Source organism: Staurois parvus, unplaced genomic scaffold, assembly GCF_062004578.1.
Source record: "Staurois parvus isolate SC_StPar_1 unplaced genomic scaffold, SC_StPar_1.0 ptg000191l, whole genome shotgun sequence".
Taxonomy (NCBI): Eukaryota; Metazoa; Chordata; class Amphibia; order Anura; family Ranidae; genus Staurois; species Staurois parvus.
In genome coordinates this window covers 2,772,099-2,793,949 of record NW_028317987.1, presented here as the reverse complement: position 1 = coordinate 2,793,949, position 21,851 = coordinate 2,772,099, and the positions used below count along the sequence as shown (strand labels likewise).

At 44.8% G+C, this 21,851-nt stretch overlaps 2 protein-coding genes across 2 annotated transcripts in view; one reads left to right on the top strand and one right to left on the bottom strand.

Annotated features, from left to right (window-relative positions):
- LOC149461864 (uncharacterized) overlaps window positions 1–21,851 on the top strand; it is a 309,357-nt gene that overhangs the window by 192,393 nt on the left and 95,113 nt on the right. The window lies entirely within an intron of this gene.
- Window positions 17,927–20,392, bottom strand: LOC149461867 (uncharacterized). Its single transcript, XM_089677636.1, has one exon. The coding sequence runs from the start codon at window positions 20,380–20,382 to the stop codon at window positions 19,234–19,236; it is 1,149 nt and encodes a 382-aa protein (XP_089533762.1). The 5' UTR covers window positions 20,383–20,392; the 3' UTR covers window positions 17,927–19,233.

Here is a 21,851-nt window from a genome sequence, read left to right as displayed (position 1 = left end):
TTCGAAAGATGGTTTTCAGAAGTCTACATGATCTTCATGGTCATTTGGGGCCTGAGAAGACCTATGGCTTGATTCAGGACCGCTTTTATTGGCTCAGAATGAGAGAAACTGTGACTAGCCTTTGTAGAAGGTGCCTCCGTTGTCTGAGACGAAAAACCCTCCCAGTTCGAGCTGCCCCAATGGGACATTTACAGAGTTCAGGACCCATGGATTTGGTCTGTATCGATTTTCTATGCATTGACAATGATTCAAGAGGAATTGGGAACGTGTTGGTAGTGACTGATCACTACACCTGGTATGCACAAGCTTTTCCTACCAAGGATCAAAAGGCAGTGACAGTCGCCAGAGTGCTTTGGGAGAAGTATTTCATCCACTATGGCTTACCCCACAGATTGCATTTGGATCAGGGAAGAAACTTTGAGAGCAGACTAGTTAAGGAATTACTTCAACTGCTCAACATCCATAAAAGCCGGACTACCCCTTATCACCCTGAAGGTGATGCTCTCCCTGAGAGATTTAACAGAACGTTGCTTGATATGTTAGGTACTCTACAGGTTGATGATAAACGCACTTGGAGTCGTAAAGTTGAAGCCATGGTTCATGCTTACAATAGCACAAGACATGAGACTACGGGATTCTCCCCTTATTTCTTAATGTTTGGAAGGGAGCCTAGACTGCCAATAGACCTCTTGCTAGGGGTCTCCACTGATGGTGTCGATCATCAAAGTCACTATCAGTATGTAGCTCGTCTGAAAGATACCCTTAAGTCAGCTTATCGTTTGGCTGAAGAAAATGCTGCCAAGATAAATGATGGGAACAAAAGGAGGTTTGATCGTCGTGTGAGACACAGAGAATTGAAACCTGTTGACCAGGTATTGCTTAGAAACTTGGGCCCTTCTGGGAAGCATAAATTAGCTGACCGATGGAGGAATGAGATTTTTACAGTGGTGAGCAAATTACCTGGAATTCCTGTGTACAAAATAAAGGGACCAGAAGGAAGAAGAGTAAAAGCTTGGCATCGAAACCATTTGCTCCCTATTCCTCAAGTCACTGATGATGATGACTCAGAAGATACTGTGGGAAGGGACTCCCCACAACCTCAGGCTAACATTACAACTGATCCTCCTGACTCTAATGAGAGTGACTGGACTGTAGTTCCTGAGATTCAGAGCCCAACAGCTTCTCCTCTTCCAAGAGAGTCACTGAACCCTAGATCTCCAGAGTTTGTGCCTGAGTCAGTGAGTACGCCTAACCAAGGATCTAGTTCTACTCCACAATCAGTGCCATCTCTTCCCATGACACAAAGCCCTCATTCAGTACCTGAAAATCAGGGATTACCTCATAGGGAAGTGCGTAGAGGAGGAAGGGTTAGACATCCACCACCTGTTTTGACTTATGATACTTTGGGAGATCCCAGCATCATTCCTCAGCCCCATCTATACCATGCCTGGGTAGGGGCAGTATCTAATCTGGTCAATATGCTACCTGTATTTGCATCACCTGGCATGTATTTATACTAATCTGTTGTTTTCTTTAGCAAACCATTGTAATGGAGAGAGGACATTTGAAATTGAATTTCATTATTGTATATAATGTGAGCTTCCTTTGACGGGACGTAAAGGTTTCACCAGGGGGAGAGTGTAGGGAACTGTTATTTTATACACTGGTTGTGGTTTGTTTATGTTCATATACAGCCACTACCATAGAGGTCCCATTACAGACAAGTCCCTGGGTGTGCTTCCTGCCCCTGCAAGGAGGTCAAGAAACCCCAGGATGTTATATAGTTTGTTTTCCAGGAAGTATCAGGCAGAGGGTTCCAGACTGCTATGTGCTATGTATCTGGGGGGAACTGTATGGGGATTCTGTGAGTAATGATCCAGATTAACAAGGCTGTTATCTATGTAGTTGTTACTGAAGCAGATTAGGTCTGCCTCTGTTATATTTCAACTTCTGTATAGGAACCCTAATATCTCTGTAAGAGAGAGAGTTGTGGTTCATTATCATTATTCTATTTACACTGCAGAATCCTTATAGTTGTCATATATATATATAGATCCGTGTTTTCAGCTGCATAAGACTGTCAGGTGAACTTTCTTTTAATTGCAGTGTATCTTTGCAGCCTCTTTGCTTAAAGCCATAGCACCCTTATTGGTCTGGATCTCCCTTTAGCTAGGATTAGCATAGGGAGCGTTGGATAGATTAGGCTAGAGGTAGGTTAGGCATCCGACGGCCACTTAGACAGATAGAGGCCCGGTTGCAGTGACAGCCCAGTTTAGGGATAGGGACGAAGAGTGAGGATAGATAGAGCATTTTATCCTTTTAGGTGATGCATCGCTGATCTTCAGACAAGCCGTGCAATCATCCGCATGTTACTTGGACGCCATCACAGCATCTAAAGTGGAAGCGTGCATCTTATGGACTCTCACCTCTCCAGGGGCCCCTGCAACCGGACTGCGCTATAGCCCATGGTTGGAGGTATTCTGTATACTACATGCACATATACCCGGGTATAATTGCAACCTCCCAATTTATGGTGAATTGTAATTCCTGAATGTTATTCTTATGCATCCTGTTTTATGTGGCTGCTTTATATAAACTTTGCATTAATCTCATACAGGTGGGTGACATGTTTTCATTTCAGAAATATAAGCTGGGTGCATTAATACTGCTATGTATAGTTACTTTAAGTAGTCTACATGTTACATTCCTAGAAAGGGGTGAGTCTCCTCAATTGCAGGATCCCTATTCTAGGTGGAGGCACTGCCATTTGTATTATCACAACCCCCTCTTCCATATAGCGAAGGCTCAGGATTGCCTACTCATATACAGGTTAGCGCCATAGCTTGTTTGGTGTGGGCCATTTCACATAACCCCCCCCCCCCAAAACAGGGCTACATGAGTACAAGCAGGATGGAAGGTTTTGTGCCGTGCACAGTGTGCCGCATGTATGGAGCAACAGCTTCAGGATGGATACCACTGCGACAGATGTGAGCGGGTTGCCCTTCTGGAATCTCGCATTAGAGATCTGAAGGGGCAAGTTCCAACACTGGGCAGAACTGACAACCTTGAAAGGGGTCTTCTGCTCTCTGAGTGGGTAGCTAATGGGATTGATGTGGAGTGGGGAGGGGCTAATAGGGATTATCAGGTAGGAAGATGGGTTACTGTAATGAGAGGGAGTGGTAGGGGCTCACAGAAAAGGAAGGCTGGCCCTGGGTTTGTGCACCCAAACAGATTTGCCAAGTTGGGTGAAGATGTGGGGGTTGCAAGCTCATTGGTGGCAGCCCTGGATGTCACTGCTATCCCTAACAACCGGGAGGGCAGACCATCTGGGAGGGGACAGCATGTAGGCCCTTTACAAAATAATCTAGAGTGGATGACTGGAAACAAAGAGAAGGCCAATGTATGAAATCCCTTCTCCAGCTCTGTGTATACAAAGGAGCATGGGGGGGCTCTTGTCCATAATGGAGGGTGGTACTGACACCCCCCAGATGATCCACATTGGCTCACAATTGATATGATCCAGAAATATTTAGACAGAATAAAGGTGAATAAAGCCCCTGGACCGGATGGCAGACACCCACGGGGCCTTAAAGAATTCAGCTCTGTCATCTCACAGCCATTGTTTCTCATTTTTAGGGACTCTTTAATGACTGGCATAGTACCACTGGATTGGTGTAAGGCCAATGTGGGGCCAATATTTATAAAGGGGACAAAATCTTTCCCAAGTAATTATAGACCTGTTAGTGTAACTTCTATAGTTGGGAATATACTGGAGAGTTTAATAAAAGACCACAGAGAGGAGTTCTTGCTGGAAACAAATATTGTAAGCCACAGACAGCATGGATTCATAAAAGACAGAAGTTGTCACACAAATCTGATTTCTTTTTATGAGGAGGTAAGCAAAACTTTGGACAGAGGGGTGGCTGTGGACATGATGTACTTGGACAGAGGGGTGGCTGTGGACATGATGTACTTGGACAGAGGGGTGGCTGTGGACGTGGTATACTTGGACAGAGGGGTGGTGGTGGACTTAGTATACTGGACAGAGGGGTGGCTGTGGACGTGGTATGCTTGGACAGAGGGGTGGTGGTGGACTTAGTATACTGGACAGAGGGGTGGCTGTGGATGTGGTATACTTGGACAGAGGGGTGGAGGTGGACGTGGTATACTTGGACAGAGGGGTGGCGGTGGACGTGGTATACTTGGACAGAGGGGTTGCTTTGGACGTGGTATACTTGGACAAAGGGGTGGCGGTGGACGTGGTATAGTTGGACAGAGGGGTGGTGGTGGCCGTGGTATACTTGGACAGAGGGGTGGCGGTGGACGTGGTATACTAGAATTTTGTAAAAGCATTTGACACAGTTCCCCACACACGGCTAATGTGTAAAGTAAAGTCTACAGGCTGAAACAATCCGAATGTAAATGGATAGAAAACTGGCTAAAAGATTCAAAGAGTAGTAGTTAATGATTCATACTCTGAGTGGTCTGGGGGTGTCAGTGGTGTACCCCAAGGTTCAGTGTTATTAGTGGTGTACCCCAGGGTTCAGTGTTATTAGTGGGGTACCCCAAGGTTCAGTGTGATTAGTGGGGTACCCCATGAATCAGTGTGATTAGTGGGGTACCCCATGAATCAGTGTTATTAGTGGGGTACCCCAAGGATCAGTGTTATTAGTGGGGTACCCCAGGGTTCAGCGTTATTAGTGGGGTACCCCAAGGCTCAGTGTTATTAGTGGGGTACCCCAGGGTTCAGTGTTATTAGTGGGGTACCCCAGGGTTCAGTGTTATTAGTGGGGTACCCCAGGGTTCAGTGTTGGGACCCTTACTTATTAATATATATATAAACAATATGGGGTGTGAGATTATAAACCCCATTCCAGTCTTTGCAGATGACACCAAGCTGTGCCGGGGAATAACGTCCTTACAGGATGTCTCCAACTTACAAGCCGACCTCAATGCTCTGTGTAATTGGGGGACTATGGGGCCAATGAGGGCTAATGGTGATAAATGTAAGGCTCTGCACTTGGGGGCTAAGAATATGCATGCATCATACATACTAGGGGGGTACAACTGGGGGGGGTCAATGGTGGAGAAGGATCTGGGGGGTCCATGGTGGAGAAGGATCTGGGGGTTCTAGTAGATCACAAGCTTAATAATTGGCATGCAACGCCAAACTGCGGGTTCTAAAGCGAGCAAAATCCTCTCTAGTATTAGGAGAGGTATAGAGAGTCCAGAGAGAGATATAATTTTACATACACAGAATATAACTGGATATAACATTTATAGGGAAAGTTGATCCAGGGAATATCCAATTGCCTCTCGGGGGATCAGGAAGGAATTTTTTCCCTGCAGGAGGAGATTGGATCGTGCTTTGCTGGTTTTTTTTTGCCTTCCTCTGGATCAACTGTGGGTGGAGGATTATAACTTTTTTTTTTAAATGGTTGAACTGGATGGACTTTTGTATTTTTTCAGCCAGACTAACTGGCTACTATATCAGTGTAGGGATGTTGTACACAGGGATATATAGAATGTGTTGGATTTTAGACACATATAATACTTCTTCTAGTGTTTTGAGGCGATTATGAATGAAAGAGCCATTGAAATAACAAATAAAGTGTGATTTTATTCTATCACACAATGATGTCAAATAACAATGTAAAGCGTATCATGAACAGTTCCATGGAGATACAACTACTGTAGAAATAACAATGTAAAGCGTATCATGAACAGTTCCATGGAGATACAACTACTGTAGAAATAACAATGTAAAGTGTATCATGAACAGTTCCATGGAGATACAACTACTGTAGAAATAACAATGTAAAGCGTATCATGAACAGTTCCATGGAGATACAACTACTGTAGAAATAACAAACAAACGATAAAGTCACCATTATCTGTCATGGCTGTTCTGTCCTTCACGTGATCTTGTCTTGTCCAACACAGAGTCCGAGAAAGAAGACGGAAGTGACGTTAATGATGATCTCTTGTCTTGCAGCACCTGTTCCAGCATCTCAGAAAGTTCTTATGAACAGCCATGTGTGTGTGTGTTATGTATGAAAGAGTGTCGTGTAGCGTGTGTCCCTTGTCTGTTGTCTCATGGTCTTTTATGAGGCAAATGTACGTCATAGTTAGTGATCTTAATACCTTCTATGGAAATTATTACTGCTTAGCAAAGCCATTTCATATAAGGAAGGGGATGCTATACATATGATGTTTGATGGACAGGAACATATGTATGCTGATGAACCCTCAGCTATATATTTAAAGAATAGTATAGCTTAAGAACATATCAATGTATAATCACTAAACTATATATGTATCAATGTTAGAAACGTATACTAAATACACTCAGATGCTATTAAAATACGTAATGTAATAGTAAGTCACTTCTAATCACCTTGACATAACTACCAGATACTTTATGCCTAAATATAGTATACTCAACCTTCAACTGATTTAGCTAGTTCAGCGTAACTTATTCATATCTTTTTCAGTCTCAGTTTAATTGAAGAATACTAATACTACCATTTGTAAAAAGACCACTTACACATATTAATATTAATTATGACTAATCATAAAAACCAAATATTTTGCAAGCTTGCCATCAATATAAGTGCCGAATCATAATTTAGATTTATTACAGAATGATACAGATTATCTTTCCTTCTATATAGTACACACTATCCATTTATACACTATATGGAGCTACACAATATACAGACTTCTGGTCTGTGATATCAATGGAGAGATCCTTGGACTTGTATATACCTATGATATCAGTGGAGGGATGCTGGAACTGTTAGTCCCCATGATATCATTGGAAGAATGCTGGGATTTGTAGTCCCTCCATGATATCAGTAGAGGGATGTTATACACAGGGATATATAGAATAATACAGCAGAAATACCTGGAAACATGGCACTGGGAGCTCCACCTTCTTCATACTGTATGAAGATCGATATTCATGTGTGAACAAAGAGTTGGTCTGCACTTCACTCCCAATGATGTCTGATGATGGAGGAAGAAGAGAGGAGGAGGTGGAGGGGGATTTCTCATACTTCCTCTATCAGAGCCGGCTCTGCCTTCCATCACTTCTTACACAACCCATCGTTGGTGGCATCCAACTTCCTCTTTGTATACGGAGAGTAGAACACGTCTAAAGCTGACCATACACTGTTAGGTATTTTGTTCAGATTTCTCCTTCCACACAAACAAGATGGATGGAGGAATCCCTCCCGCTGGGAATACACTGATTGGTGGCTGCAGCTGCTGATTGTCAAAAGATTTCCATCATGTCAACAGTCAATGTTTGTTGAGAGGGAATAGCCATACGCTGAGCAGAATGTATTATTATTATAATATAGGATTTATATGACGCCAACAGTTTGCTCAGCACTTTACAACATGAGGGCAGACAGTACAGTCACAATACAATACAGGAGGAATCAGAGGGCTCTGCTTGTCAGAGCTTACAATCCAAGGGGGGTCAAGGTAAATATTGTGGGGGATGGGGTGATGGAGAAAATAAAAGTACAGATATTAGGTGGGGACAGGATAGGCTTCTCTGGAGAGAAGGATTTTCAGCAATTGCCTAAAAGTGGGCAAGAGTAGGAGATAGACAGATTGGAGTAGGGAGTTCCAATGGATGGGAGAGACTCAGGAAAAGTCCTGGAGGCGAGCAAGGGAGGAGGTGACAAGGGATCTAGAGAGCAGGATGTGTTGGGAGGAGTGAAGAGAACAATTTGGTTGGTATTTTGAGACCAGGTTAGTGATGTCACTGAGGCCAGATGGTGGATGGCTTTGTAAGTTAGTATTTTGAATTGAATTTGTTGGGTGAGTGTCAGCCAATGAAGGGATTGGCAGAGAGGAGTTGGGTTGGTCCCTGGTGAATCAGTCACATTTCAATCAGTGTATGGTCATCATAACTCGAATGCTGGTTGTATGAGTAGGATGATGAATAACGTCCTCCCAGGAGGAGAGACTGTAATGGAACCAACCCCGAATGCACTTGGGTACTTCTGTTAGAATACCGCTTCCCCATCCGAACACCGACCACAGACACCACAGCCGACCATACAAGACTAGATGACACCAGTCTGTCTAAACATGGAACTCTTTATTTGAAACTCAAACTGGCTTTTTTATACACTCAGGGGACAGTCCCCCCTCCCTGCATAATGACGCAGGGGAGGGGCAATCTATACTTAGCAACAAGAGACACACAGGTATTCAAACTTCACACCAGCAGACAGTCCCATCAGGAGGGAGGGCTGCTGGAGACACCCCACTAAACTAATACACATAAACACATACATGTCATAATAGTTTGCTCCCAAGCCAGACAAACAATAGAACGATGGGATGCAGCCCCATAACACCAAACAATCCACAACCCCCACCCCGCCTATACATGTCTACACAATATTAGGACAGATCACCCTGTACCCCTAACAGGCACAGAGTGACTTACACATAAGAGGATTATGGGGAGCTGAGACAGGGGTCTCCCCACCTCTCCGAAGTGAGCTGGGTTCCATGGGCCCCCCACCCAAAGTGACTCAGAGACCATTCCAAATCATCCTAGAAGACTTCCATTCAATGTTAATCTGCAGCTTCTAAAGCCGGCTATGGGGAGGAGATCAAAGTACGGATTGAACTCTGCCTGTTCTGTCATTGGCCTTTCCTGAGAGATTACTGATGTGTGGGTGGAGGGGATTGAAGGATGGAAAACGTCAACCAAACCAGCAACTATCAGCACAAGGGATGCATCCCATTGAAGAAAGATTTGACTAAACTTAGGCTTTAAATTGCCAAATGAATGACAGTTCCAGGCAGCTTTGTTTTCTAAATGTCGCTGAGGGCAGAAATATAATTTTTTGGTGAAATCAGCCACCCCTGACAGTGTGTAAAGCTGTCATCTTATCTGCTTATCTATGAGTTCCCGTTCCCCTCATTGGATAGATGAGGCTGATCTCAGTGGGTAGTTCAGACAGCATTGTATCTGTATCTGGATAAAGCCAGGCTCCTCGGGACCGGTCATTTGGTGCTCAGGTCTGAACTCAAAGTACTGTTGGTTATGTGTTATAGAAGACACTTGCAGTGATAGCAGAATTCAGGCTTTACTTGTGTGGCTTAAGTTACAAACATACAGAGCACATTGCAGCAGACATATTACAGACACATTACTTCCTGAAGAGATGATAGAGAAGAAGAAAGAAGCAGCAAGTTTTACACATACACAACTAGTAACCTTTAGTGTATAGTGCCATCTACTGGTCAAGTGATATTACCACAGAATACTGTATATAGTACATTATAGTACATGCTGTTGCATTCCCAACACCCCTTCTCAACGGCATGTGCATAATTATATGACATTTAGTCTCTTTTGTAGAAAACAATGACGTTCCCTTGGCAAAGGTTTGGTGAGTGCGTCTGCAGTCATCTCCTCTGATGGGCAGTACTGGATGTCGATAACCCCTTGTTCTTGCATGTCTCTGAGCAGATGATATCTTACATCAATGTGCTTGGTTCTTGGGTTAATCTTCTCAGAGTGTGTAAGGTTTATGCATCCCTGATTGTCTTCAAAGATGGGTGTGGGTTGTGACATATTCAGTCCCATGTCTAGTAGACGTTGACGAATCCAAATGGCTTCTTGACATGCATGTGCTGCTGCTATGTATTCCGCTTCAGTTGAAGAGAGTGCAACAGTCACTTGTTTCCTTCTGTATCATATTTCACTTTAAAAGTCCATTTGCTTCCGTTGGTTTTGCGACCGGGAGGGAGTTCTGTTAGTGACCAAGTTTTATTTTCTTGAGGTGATTTTATTTCTTCTTCAGCTGCTTTTCTCCACTGATCGGCTTCCCTTCTCAGCAAAGTTTCTATGTCTTCCCAGGATGTTGGCTCCTATGTTTGATGTGTTTTAGCAGCGTATGATAACCTGCGGGGTGGTATCCCTTTTGTCATTCGAGAGGATCTTCTGATTTCTTGTTGTTCAGTGGGTTCTATTGGATCCTTGATTGTAAGTTCCACTTCTTGTTCTTGCTCTTGTCCTGCTTCGCATGGGTCAGTGTCTCTTGCCGATTCAGTGTGTAAATCCTCTCCACATTTTTCAAGAATTGTATTATCTGGTGCTTCACTTTCATCAAAATAAACACTGCGGCTTACTGTGACCTTGTTGGTCTTTGGACAAAGGATTCTATATCCCTTACTCTGCTCACTGTAGCCCACCAGAATGCCTTCTATGGCTTTGTTCTCCAACTTGGAGCGTTTCTGACTTGGAATGTGGGCATATGCTTTACAGCCGAACACTCTGATGTGTCCTACGTTAGGTTTTGATCCATTCCACATTTCATATGGTGTACTCTCAATAGCTTTTGATGGGAGCCTGTTTTGTAGGTATGTTGCAGTCATTATTGCTTATCCCCAGTATTTGTTAGGTAAGGCAGCGTCCGTAATCATACATTTGGCCATTTCTACAAGAGTGCGATTCTTTCTTTCCGCTACACCGTTTTGCTCAGGAGTGTATGGTACAGTTGTTTGGTGTATAATACCTTGTTTCTTTAGGTATGATTCCATCTCTTTATTCATATATTCCCCTCCATTGTCAGTGCATATTATTCCAGGTTTCCTTTGAAACTTGTTGCTTGTGATAGCTACAAACTCTTGAAGTTTTTCTAATGTCTCACTTTTGTGCTTCATTAGATACGTTATTGTGTACCGGGAATAATCATCGATGAAAGTCAGTAAATATCTGTTCCCGCCAGGTGTGATGGTTTTCATTGGTCTGCACACATCACTGTGTATCAGTTCCATGGGTTTAATGGTTTTACTCTGACTGGTCTGTGGAAGAGGGGTTCGGGTGGCCTTTGCTTTGATGCAACACGTGCACTTGCTGAGTATGTGGCAAGGCAATATTTTCATGTCTTCTGATAGACCTCTCTTTGCAAAGTCCTTTTATAGCTTCTGGGTTTGGATGCCCCAATCTTCTATGCCACAGGTGGATGCACTTGTCATGTGGGTTATGAGTTGCCGCATTGGCCTTCTCACTTTCAGTGATGATTTTGTACAGATGTTCATTTAATCTTCCTCTTGTTAGAATTTGCTTTCCATTTTGAATTGTGCATTCATTACCTCTGAACTGGACAGTGAGTCCATTGCTTGCAAGGGTTTTAACTGATAGGAGGCTTCCTTCTAGGCTTGGAACATATAGAACATTCTTTACAAGGATGCTCTGCTTGCCCCCTGATGGCGTTTTACAGTTCAGAAATCCCTGACCTTTACCTTCCGCTGTAATACTTTTCCCATTTGCTAGGAAGACTTTATCTTTTACACTAAAATCAATTTCTGTGAAGAATGTCTCGTCGCTTGTCATGTGACTTGTTGCCCCTGAATCAATGTACCATCCATGTGAGGTACTATTCTGAGTCACTTTAAAAGTACCATTCCATGATGCACTTTCATTTTCTTTTATGACAGCTTTAGCTCTTTCTCTTGTGGGTAGCTCCCGCTTTCACTGCTCAGCTTTCCAGATTGAACCGTTCTTTTTCAGGTGACCGGCCTTTTTGCAGCAAAAACATACCCTGGTTTCTTTGCTTTGTCTTATGCCTTCATGCACCTTCAGAGCTGCCTCTGGTCTCTCGTTCTCTTCACTATGCAAATTTTCCTTTCTTCTGCTGTATTCATCAATTAATTTTCCCTTAACATATTCGAGCGTCAGTTCAGCTTCCGGTCTAGTTTCTAGAGCATTTATAAGGGCACTGTATGATTCTGGAAGGCTGCACAGAAGTATTGACACAACATGGTTGCTTTTTAATTCTTCACCTATTGCACCCAGCTGGTCCACAATTTGTAGCATAGCATTTACATGTTCACCCATTTCCTGCCCTCTTTCCAGCCTCATCTTATACAGTTTGCGCAGCAGATATAGTTTACTGTTCAGGTTTGCACGTTCATGCAGTGTTTGTAATGCAGTCCACATACCTTTAGCTGTGCTTTCTTTCCTTATATGAATGAGTTGATTGTCCTCCACTAACAGGCTTATGACTGCTTTTGCTTGTCTGTTTTTTCTGTCCCATTCTTCCGGGTTGTCATTGGGTCTGTGTGTATCTAGTACCGGCCACAAGTCATCTTTGGATAGCAGCATTTCAAGCTTAAACTTCCATACCTGGTAGTTGGTATTGTTGAGCTTTGCTATTGTAAACTTCATATCTGAAGCACTTGCCATCTTTCAGTGAATTGGTAGGATTGCAAATGCAGCACTTACTTGCTTGTAGTTTTCCTTTTTCCAGTGTCTGGAGCTGGGCCCATAACCTGTTGGTTATGTGTTATAGAAGACACTGGTAGTGATAGCAGAATTCAGACTTTACTTGTGTGGCTTAAGTTGCAAACATACAGAGCACATTTCTCAGCAGACATATTACAGACACATTACTTCCTGAAGAGATGATAGAGAAGAGGAACAAACAAGTTTTCAGATATACACAACTAGTAACCTTTAGTGTATAGTGCCATCTACTGGTCAAGTGACAATAACACACAATACTATATATAGTACATTATAGTACATGCTGTTGCATTCCCAACACCCGGCACCCCCCTACTCACGCCAACCACCACAACCCCCTCAATCTCATATCTGTCCCCCTCCTCCCCACATCCACCCCTCCCCTCTCGGTTGCACTCCTGAATGCCTGTTTGGTTTGCAACAAGCTCACCGCCATCCACGACCTCTTTGTCTCCCACTCCCTCAACCTCCTAGCGGTCACCGAAACCTGGATCCAAGCCACTGACTCCACCTCCCCTGCTGCCCTCTCCAACAGAGGCCTCGTTTGGACCTATTCACCCAGACCGAGTGGACGCAGAGGCGGAGGGTTTGGTATGCTCCTACCACCGCTGAGCACCTTCCAGGTCCTCCCTATCTCCTCTCCCTATCCTCCTCCTTCGAGGCCCACTGCATCCGGCTCTTCTCTCCCACCCCCCTAAGGATTGCGGTAATCTATCGGCCTCCTGTTCCGCATCCCTCTTCCTAGAGGACTTCGCCGCCTGGCTTCCCTTCTTCCTCTCCTCCGAGCTACCGACCATCATCCTAGGTGACTTCAATATCCCGATCAACGCCAACAGCCCGGCTACTTCCCAACTCCTCCTTCTAACCTCCTCCTTTGCGCTCACACAGCACACTCAGTCCTCCACCCACTCCAACGGAAACACCCTGGACCTCGTTTTCTCCCACCTCTGCACCCCCCATGACTTCACTAACACCCCCTTCCCCCTCTCTGACCACCACCTCCTCACATTCTCCATCTCCCCCTCCCTCAACTCCCCCCCAAAGCATCTAACCATCACCCGCAACCTCCGCAATCTGGACCCGACCCATCTCCACCCAGCAGCTGACCCTTGACTCCCTGGCACCCCTAACCACACGTAGCATTAGACCCCGACCGCTTCAACCCTGGCAAAACGACCACACAAAATGCCTCAAACAACGCAGTCACGCCCTGGAGTGCTTATGGTGCAAAACCAGATCCCCTCCCGGGTTCTCCCTCTATAAAGATGCCTACCTCGCCTACACCACCTCCCTCCACGCTGCCAAGCAAGCCTATTTCATAACCCTCATCAACACCCTCTCCACCTGTCCTCGTCGGCTCTTCTCCACTTTCAAATCCCTGCTCTCTCCCTGTGGTGGTTTATGTAAGAATTTATTCTACTTATGAAGGGCGGTGTCCTTTTCCCTTAAACAAAATATCGCAGTGCCTACAGCCGTTAAAATACGGCAATTATTTAATGAACCAATAATTTGGACACCTTAATAATTTGATCACCACTTATTAATATACCTTGAGTCCTTTTAGCCAGTATGATTTCGTACCATACACACAAAAATTGCCTTTATAATAAATAGATAAATTTATTTATGTACAAAAATTATATATATTTTAACACAAAACGCAAAAGACTGGTGATGAATGGATACTGGTACACACGATCAAAGATATACTATACCAATTCTATACACCAAACAATTTTTCTAGATAGTAATAAAGATTAAAATCAAATTTAGTGATAAGTGTTAATTTATAGTACTTCAGAGGTCATTTCTCCCAAAACGTGGCCATAGAAATGTGAGAAAATATTCCCTGATAAATCGTACTATAACCAATTAAAAATTAATTAATTATGCAATATCTATAATTTCAATATTACACCAAACAATTCTTAGCAGTAATAATATGGATCTCTCTATATATATATGAACACCCAATGCAATTACTATCACCCCAATGCAATTACTATCACCCCAATGCAAGAGAGGAAATATAAAATACAATATTAATTCTTAACAATCTCACCACACCCAGAACCTGGATTATGACGCCTCCCCAGTGCATTCAGCTGGCAATTGAAGTTCCTGCAGAAGAATGGCCGCAGGGAGCAAGTGAGTGCAATAGGGGGTAGTGTTTAAGAAAAAGTGTAGGATGGTAGAAGTTCAGAGATTTAGGAGTCTAGTAAAAGTTTTAGTAGTTTGAAAATATTGAGAAATAGTGTTAAAAGGTCTTTAAGTTTTTCAGATGGGATAGATTTCAGCCTCGTCAGATTTCTTCAGCTTTTCAGATCTCCTTCCGATTGTTGATTGGTTTTTCTTTAGCTTTCTTATTTTTCTTAGCATGAGTCTTTTAGTATATGTTTTTTTTTAGATGAGGTGCATGGTTTTTTTATACCATCCAAACCATTGTTTTAAAAGACCCTCCCAACAGGCTTTTTGATTGGCCGGTCGAGAAGTGTATGTACCTAAGATATCTCTCACCTGTCCACTGGGGGGCAGTCAGGGATCACAAAACAATTTGAGTATTAATGATGACTCATGCCTCGGGTGGAAACCAAGGTAATTTTAGATATTAAATATACGTCTTATCCAAATATAGTTGATTTTACCACTAATGTTTCGGATAGGAACCATAGAAAGATATATGTGCATTCAGTTTTTCATTTCCCTGAGATTCAAACTTGTGTGAAACATTTGCTTTCTGATGGAAACATACAATTGATACCAATTCACAAAATATCTTACTTTTCACCATTTCCTACTTAATTTAGTGGTATGCAATCCCCAACTCTGCTGAATATATTTTTGTGTGTGGAACCCTTTATAACATCCCATTGAGATCCCCCACACTTTCCTTGGCTGGGAATATAGTTCATGGGAATATGACAGAGAACCTTATCCATTGTTGAGTGCTTCAAGTACATAGACTGGCCTGTAGTTAAACCTGAATTCACTAGCCTATTGTGACAGTCCATAAAGTTTCCTCTGGGAATCCACACTTTCAAGGTTTTATTTAATCTTCTCAGATCTACAAGTATCGTCTCACCATTGTCATTTTGGTCAGGTGTGATGACTCACTGTTTGGAAGTCCAACGGTGGTATTTTACTTTGTAATTAACTTTTTTCAGGTGAAATCTCCTCATTTTCAACAGACAATGGTAATTGTTGAGAAAACATACTTTGCCAGTCTTAGAGTCACCGACATCAGATCCCACTATTATCTTTCCTGGGACTTGTTTGACCACCTGTAGAGATTCAAATAGTATATTGTCTCTGGAACAAGTCTCTTCCACTCATTGTGTGTGTGATTTTACGAGAAGGTCATTTGAATTCTCACCAAGAAAGATTAACCCTTAACAGACGGCTGGGCTTGTTACTGTTGGATTGAAATCATATTTTTAATAAATATTCCCCCAAAAGTCACTACATCCCCCCCACCCCCACCCAGCACCTCACTCACCGCCCACGAGATTGCCAATCACTTCCAAAACAAGATTGACGCAATCCGTAAGGACATTGTCAACTCGCAATCCACCTCTCCACCCAGCCTTCTGCCCTCCTTCAACCGTCCCCTCCCCCGACCTCATAGCCGCACTACCCCCCCACTATACCTAATGCCCCACACATCATCACCTCGCCAACACTCCGCTCCTTCAGCTCAACTACCCCCTAGGAGGTCTCTAAGGTCTTCCCTGAAGCCCGCCTCACCACCTGCCCCCTAGACCAAATCCCCTCACAGCTCCTCCAGTCACCCCCCTCCATCATTCGCTCCCTCACCCACATCTTTAATCTCTCCCTCTCCACTGGCACCGTCCCCTCCCCTCTAAAGCATGCACACATCATCCCCATACTCAAAAAACCCTCCCTTGACCCCACCAACCTTAACAACCTTAGACCCATCTCCTTGTTGCCCTTCACTTCCAAGCTCCTTGAGCACCTGGCCTACAATTGCCAAAGCCAATGGCCACTATTCTATCCCCCTGCTCCTCGACCTCTCCGTGGCCTTCAACACTGTTGACCACCCTCTCCTCCTTGCCAAACTGCACTCCCTTGGCATCAAGGACGCTGCTCTCTCCTGGTTCGCCTCCTACCTTTCCCAACGCTCCTTCAGTGTCACCTACAACACTGCCACCTCCCCCTCTCTGTCGGGGTCCCCCAAGGCTCTGTCCTCGGGCCCCTCCTCTTCTCCATCTACACCTTCTCCCTTGGCAAACTTATTCACTCCCACGGCTTCAATTACCACCTCTATGCTGACAACACCCAAATTTACCTCTCCACCCCCCCACCTCACCCCCTCATTCTCTGCCCGCATTGCCCACCTCCTAAACAACATATCAGACTGGATGTCGCTCCACTTCCTCAAACTTAACCTATCCAAAACCAAGCTCCTGGTCTTCCCCCCACCCTGTGCCCCCCCCATCCTCTCCATCACTACTAACAACGCCACCATCTCTCCCACCCCACACGCCAAAGTCCTGGGTGTCACCCTGGACTCCCACCTCTCCTTCCTACCCCATATCCAACTGCTATCTAAATCTTGCAGGCTTCACCTCGGCAACATCTCCAAGATACGCACATTCCTCACCCCAGACACCACCAAACAACTCGTACACTCCCTCATCATCTCACGCCTGGACTACTGCAACTCCCTCCTCACTGGCCCACCCAAACAAATGCTATCCCCACTCCAGTCGATCCTAAACTCAGCGGCGAGACTCATCCACCTCACCAAGCGCTCCACATCTGCCTCCCCCATCTGCCAATCCCTTCATTGGCTCCCAATTGCCCAACGCATCAAGTTCAAGCTGCTAACCCTGACCTACAAAGCCATTCACAACGCCGCCCCAAACTACATAACCGACCTGATACCCAGATACTACCCTACCCGTGCCCTCCGCTCCTCTCAGGACCTTTTGCTCTCTAGCTCCCTGGTCTCCTCCTCCCACGCCCGATTGCAGGACTTCTCCAGGACATCCCCCATCCTCTGGAACTCCCAACCCCAATCCATCAGACTGTCGCCTACCCTCCTCACCTTCAAGCGCACCCTGAAAACCCATCTCTTCAGGGAAGCCTACCCCACCCTCACCTAACACCTGACCACACCTAACAACTAACCTCCTCCACTCCTCCCGCCACTCCATCCCCCACAGCCATCTCCTCCTGTGCCACCTTCTCCTCCCTCCTAGATTGTAAGCTGGAAAGAGCAGGGCCCTCACACCCCTCGTGTATTGTATTGTTACTGTCTTGTCTCATGTTCTGTCCCCCCCGCTACTGTACAGCGCTGAGCAAACCCTTTGGCGCTATATAAATACTGTATAATAATAATATTAATCCTAACAGGAGTTCTGTCATTTTTCAGGATGTCAGGAAAAACATGTCCTCCGTCAGTAAATGTTCATGTTGTGTCAGTAATAAAAGTCACGGAGGGTTGGGAACCCTGCAAGGGGGGCAGAGATATGTGACTGCCTAGTCCAGCCTTTCTCAGCCAGGGTTCCTCCAAAGGGTTCTAGGGCTTCCTTGTCACTTCATTGGGCTGTATATGGAAGTGTCACCGACCAGCCGTTTCTGGATACACAGCTTTGTCATCATTGCACACACACACCATTTTGTTTTCATTCAATACATTTTTATTACAATTTCACTTTTAACAAGATTACAAAAATAACCAGGAAATAGTAAAGGCAGAAATCCGATTGGTCAGGAAGATCTCTTGTCTGGAATGTGGGGGCGGAGTCATTATTATTGGTGTACAATACAATACACAACGTGTTCCATTATTATAACAAAGTATTGTAGAAAAGATCTCAACATAGAAAATGGGGGAAAGGAGGAAATAAAGGCGGATATGAAGGGGAATCTGTGTACGGGGAACACCTTAACAATCACCACCATTTTATTCTCCAGGGCCTCTGATGTCACAGAATAGATGTTTGGGGGTTTATCTCATCTTCAGGACCAAAATCTGCATTTTCCCATGTGTGCAAAATCATGCAGAAACAGCTCTGGCAGTGAGAGGGTTAATGTGGGCTAGATGGGATCACTCTGCTGGGGTGACATTAGAGCTCCCCCTAGCTGCAGCCTGGTAATAACATTGCCCTCTAAATATTGGACATAATAGTGGATTTTTCCTGAAATACAGCAATCACTAATGGCACAATACCACATTATGGCCACTAGATGGAGCCAAAGGAATCAGAGTGTGAAATAAAGTATGCCCAATATTCGTCATGGCCGGGCGAATGTCACTCACATTCCTTCTAACTTTTTTTTTTTTTACTAAACCTCTAAGTGTTTGTGAAAGCTTCCACCATAAATATACTCAGCCAATGAGAGGCGATGACTCCATATTTATTACAGGTACTTCTATAGCACTGTCCATTTATACATAAATTGTTCATTCCCATCAGTCCCCGCCCCCGAGGAGCGTACAATCTAAGGTCCCTAACTCACATTCATACATACACATACTAGGGGACAATATACCTACCAGCATGTCTTTGGCATGTGGGAAGAAACCAGAGTACCTGGAGGAGACCCATGCAGGCACAGGGAGAACATGCAAACTCCAGGCAGGTGGTGCCATGGTTGGGATTCAAACTAATGACCCGAGTACTGCCAGGCAGAAGGGCTAACCACTGAGCTGCTATCAATAGCCAACCCGGTCCCACACTTCATCCATGTCTTTGGGGACCTCTGATCTCCTTATGAACTGTTTCTTCCATGATGAAGATCAGCCATGGAGTATATCTGAGGTGTATATCAGGGTGTGCTTCTTCCCCACATGAGAGCTGGGATGTCCAGCAACATTCATCTAGAAGACATTTCCCGCACTCAAGGCACTAATACACCTCCAGGGTTGTGTGGGACCCCTGATGTGCAGGAAGACGGGACTTCAGTGAGGAACATTTCCCTCACTCAGGACAGGAAAGTGGCTTCTCCCCCGTGTGACATCTCTGATGTTTGTAAAGATTGGACTTCACTGAAAAACATTTCCCACACTCACAACAGGCATACGGCTTCTCCCCCGTGTGAGATCTCTGATGTGTGTAAAGATTGGATTTCTGTGAAAAACATTTCCCACACTCAGGACAAGCATATGGCTTCTCCCCCGTGTGAGATCTTTGATGTGCGTGAAGATTAGACTTCTCTGAAAAACATTTCCCACATTCAGGACAGGAAAATGGTTTCTCCCCCGTGTGCAATCTCTGATGAATACGAAGACTGGACTTATCAGAAAAACATTTCCCGCACTCAGAACAGGAAAGTGGCTTCTCCCCTGTGTGAGTTCTCTGATGACTGTAAACATGGAACCTCATTGAAAAACATTTCCCGCACTCAGGACAGGCATATGGCTTCTCCCCCGTGTGAGATCTATGATGTCTGTAAAGACTGGACTTGTCTGAAAAACATTTCCCACACTCTGCACAGGAATATGGCTTTTCCCCTGTGTGAGATCTCTGATGTCTGTAAAGATCAGACTTCTCTGAGAAACATTTTCTACACTTAGGACAGATATAAGGTCTTTTCCCTGTGTGAGATCTTTGATGCTTAACAAGATCTGATTTTGCTACAAAACTTTTCCCACACTCAGGACAAGAAAATGGCTTCTCCCCCTTGTGAGATCTCTGATGTCTGGAAAGATTGCACTTCTGTGAAAAACATTTCCCGCACTCAGGACAGGAATGTGGCTTCTCTCCTGTGTGAGATGTTTTATGCTCATTAAGACGACATTTAAAACGGAAACATTTCCCGCACTCAGGACAGGAATACGGCTTCTCCCCCCTGTGAGTTCTTTTATGCACATTAAGATGGGATTTATAACAGAAACATTTCCCGCACTCAGTACAGGAGAAGCTCTTCCCTATTGGAAGGCCGGCCTGGTCCCGCACAGTCTGAGGTTCCTCAGGATACGAGGAATCCGATGGTCCATCTACACTGGGTGGTGCCGGATGGACATTGGAGGGAGCCGGGTTTTCTCCTGGACTATACTGTGTGATGTCCTCATCTTCTACTTCACAGTCTGGAGACAAAGTGAGACAATCCTCGGAGGTTTTCCTCATCTCCCGGCCATGGACTAAAATACAAAGACAAAGAGGATTACTAGACAGGAGCTGATTGGTTCCCCCAAACCAGGACTCCGCCCACATCAGGCAGCTTGGTCTCTGAGGAGTTTACAATTCCACCCTCAAGGGAACTAGGAAATGGCTCCTCTGATCTCCTACCAGGTCATTTCTTTATTCATGGACCTTAGTCAGAGAGTGAGGAAACAACCAGAACTGTCTTTTATAGGAGGGACAGTGATGAGGGGATTATAGGACGAGGGTCCCCACCCCCTCTATCACTCATCGCCATCTTCCCAACACAAGAAGTACTGCACTTCCTTATTTAGTCCACGATTTAGTCATGAAGAACAGCGGGGCTGAGCCCCACCAGAGGTCAGAGAGTGAGGATGGGGGGAGAACAACCAAGATGAAGACTGGACTGATCCTGAAGACCACCATCATTGGGGTATTGACTCCTCCCTCATTATCACTTTCTGTTTAAGGGTCCAAAGTTGGAGGATGTTATCACATTATTATCACCATGTAAAAGTCTGTGCTCCAATCACATCATCCGATATAAAATGTCCAGCTGGGAGGAAATGGGTGGAAAATAATTAAGGCCTAAAGTGAAGGAAATGTGTATTTGCTCCCCTGCTGATGTTGAATGGTCGCCCCTCACACAGAAATGATCGGTCTAACAATTGAATGTTCGGTGTAACACCGAGAGACAGAATACAACAAATTCAGCAGAAATGCGTCTAACAAATGATGACGGATCTGCATGTTCATGAGGGAAAGAAGGATTGGATCCCCTTCACAAAACATGACTTAGTACTTGGTGGCAAATCCCTTGTTGGCAATCACAGAGGTCAGACGTTTCCTGGAGTTGGCCCCAGGTTCGCACACATCTCAGGAGGGATTTTGGCCCACTCCTCTTGGCAGATCCTCTCCAAGTCATTAAGGTTTGGTGGCTGACGTTTGACAACTCGAACTTTCAGCTCCTCCACAGATTTTCAATCGGATGAAGGTCTGGAGACTGGCTAGGCCACTCCAGGGCCTTAATGTGCTTCTTCTTGAGCCCCTCCTTTGTTGCCTTGGCCATGTGTTTTGGGTCATTGTCATGCTGGAACACCCATCCACCACCCATTTTCAATGCCCTGGCTGAGGGAAGAAGGTTCTCACCCAAGATTAGACTGTACATTGCCCCATCCATCGTCCCTTTGATGCGGTGCAGTTGTCCTGTCCCAAAGCAGAATGTTTCCACCACCATGTTTCACAGTTGGGATGGTGTTCTTGGGGTCATAGGCAGCATTCCTCCTCCTCCAAACAATGAGTTGAGTTGATGCCAAAGAGCTGGATTTTGGTCTCCTCTGACCACAACACTTCCCACCAGTCCTCCTCTGCATCATTCAGATGTTCAGTGGCAGACTTCAGACGGGCCTGGACATGGGCTTTCTTGAGCAGAGGGACCTTGCGGGCACTGCAGG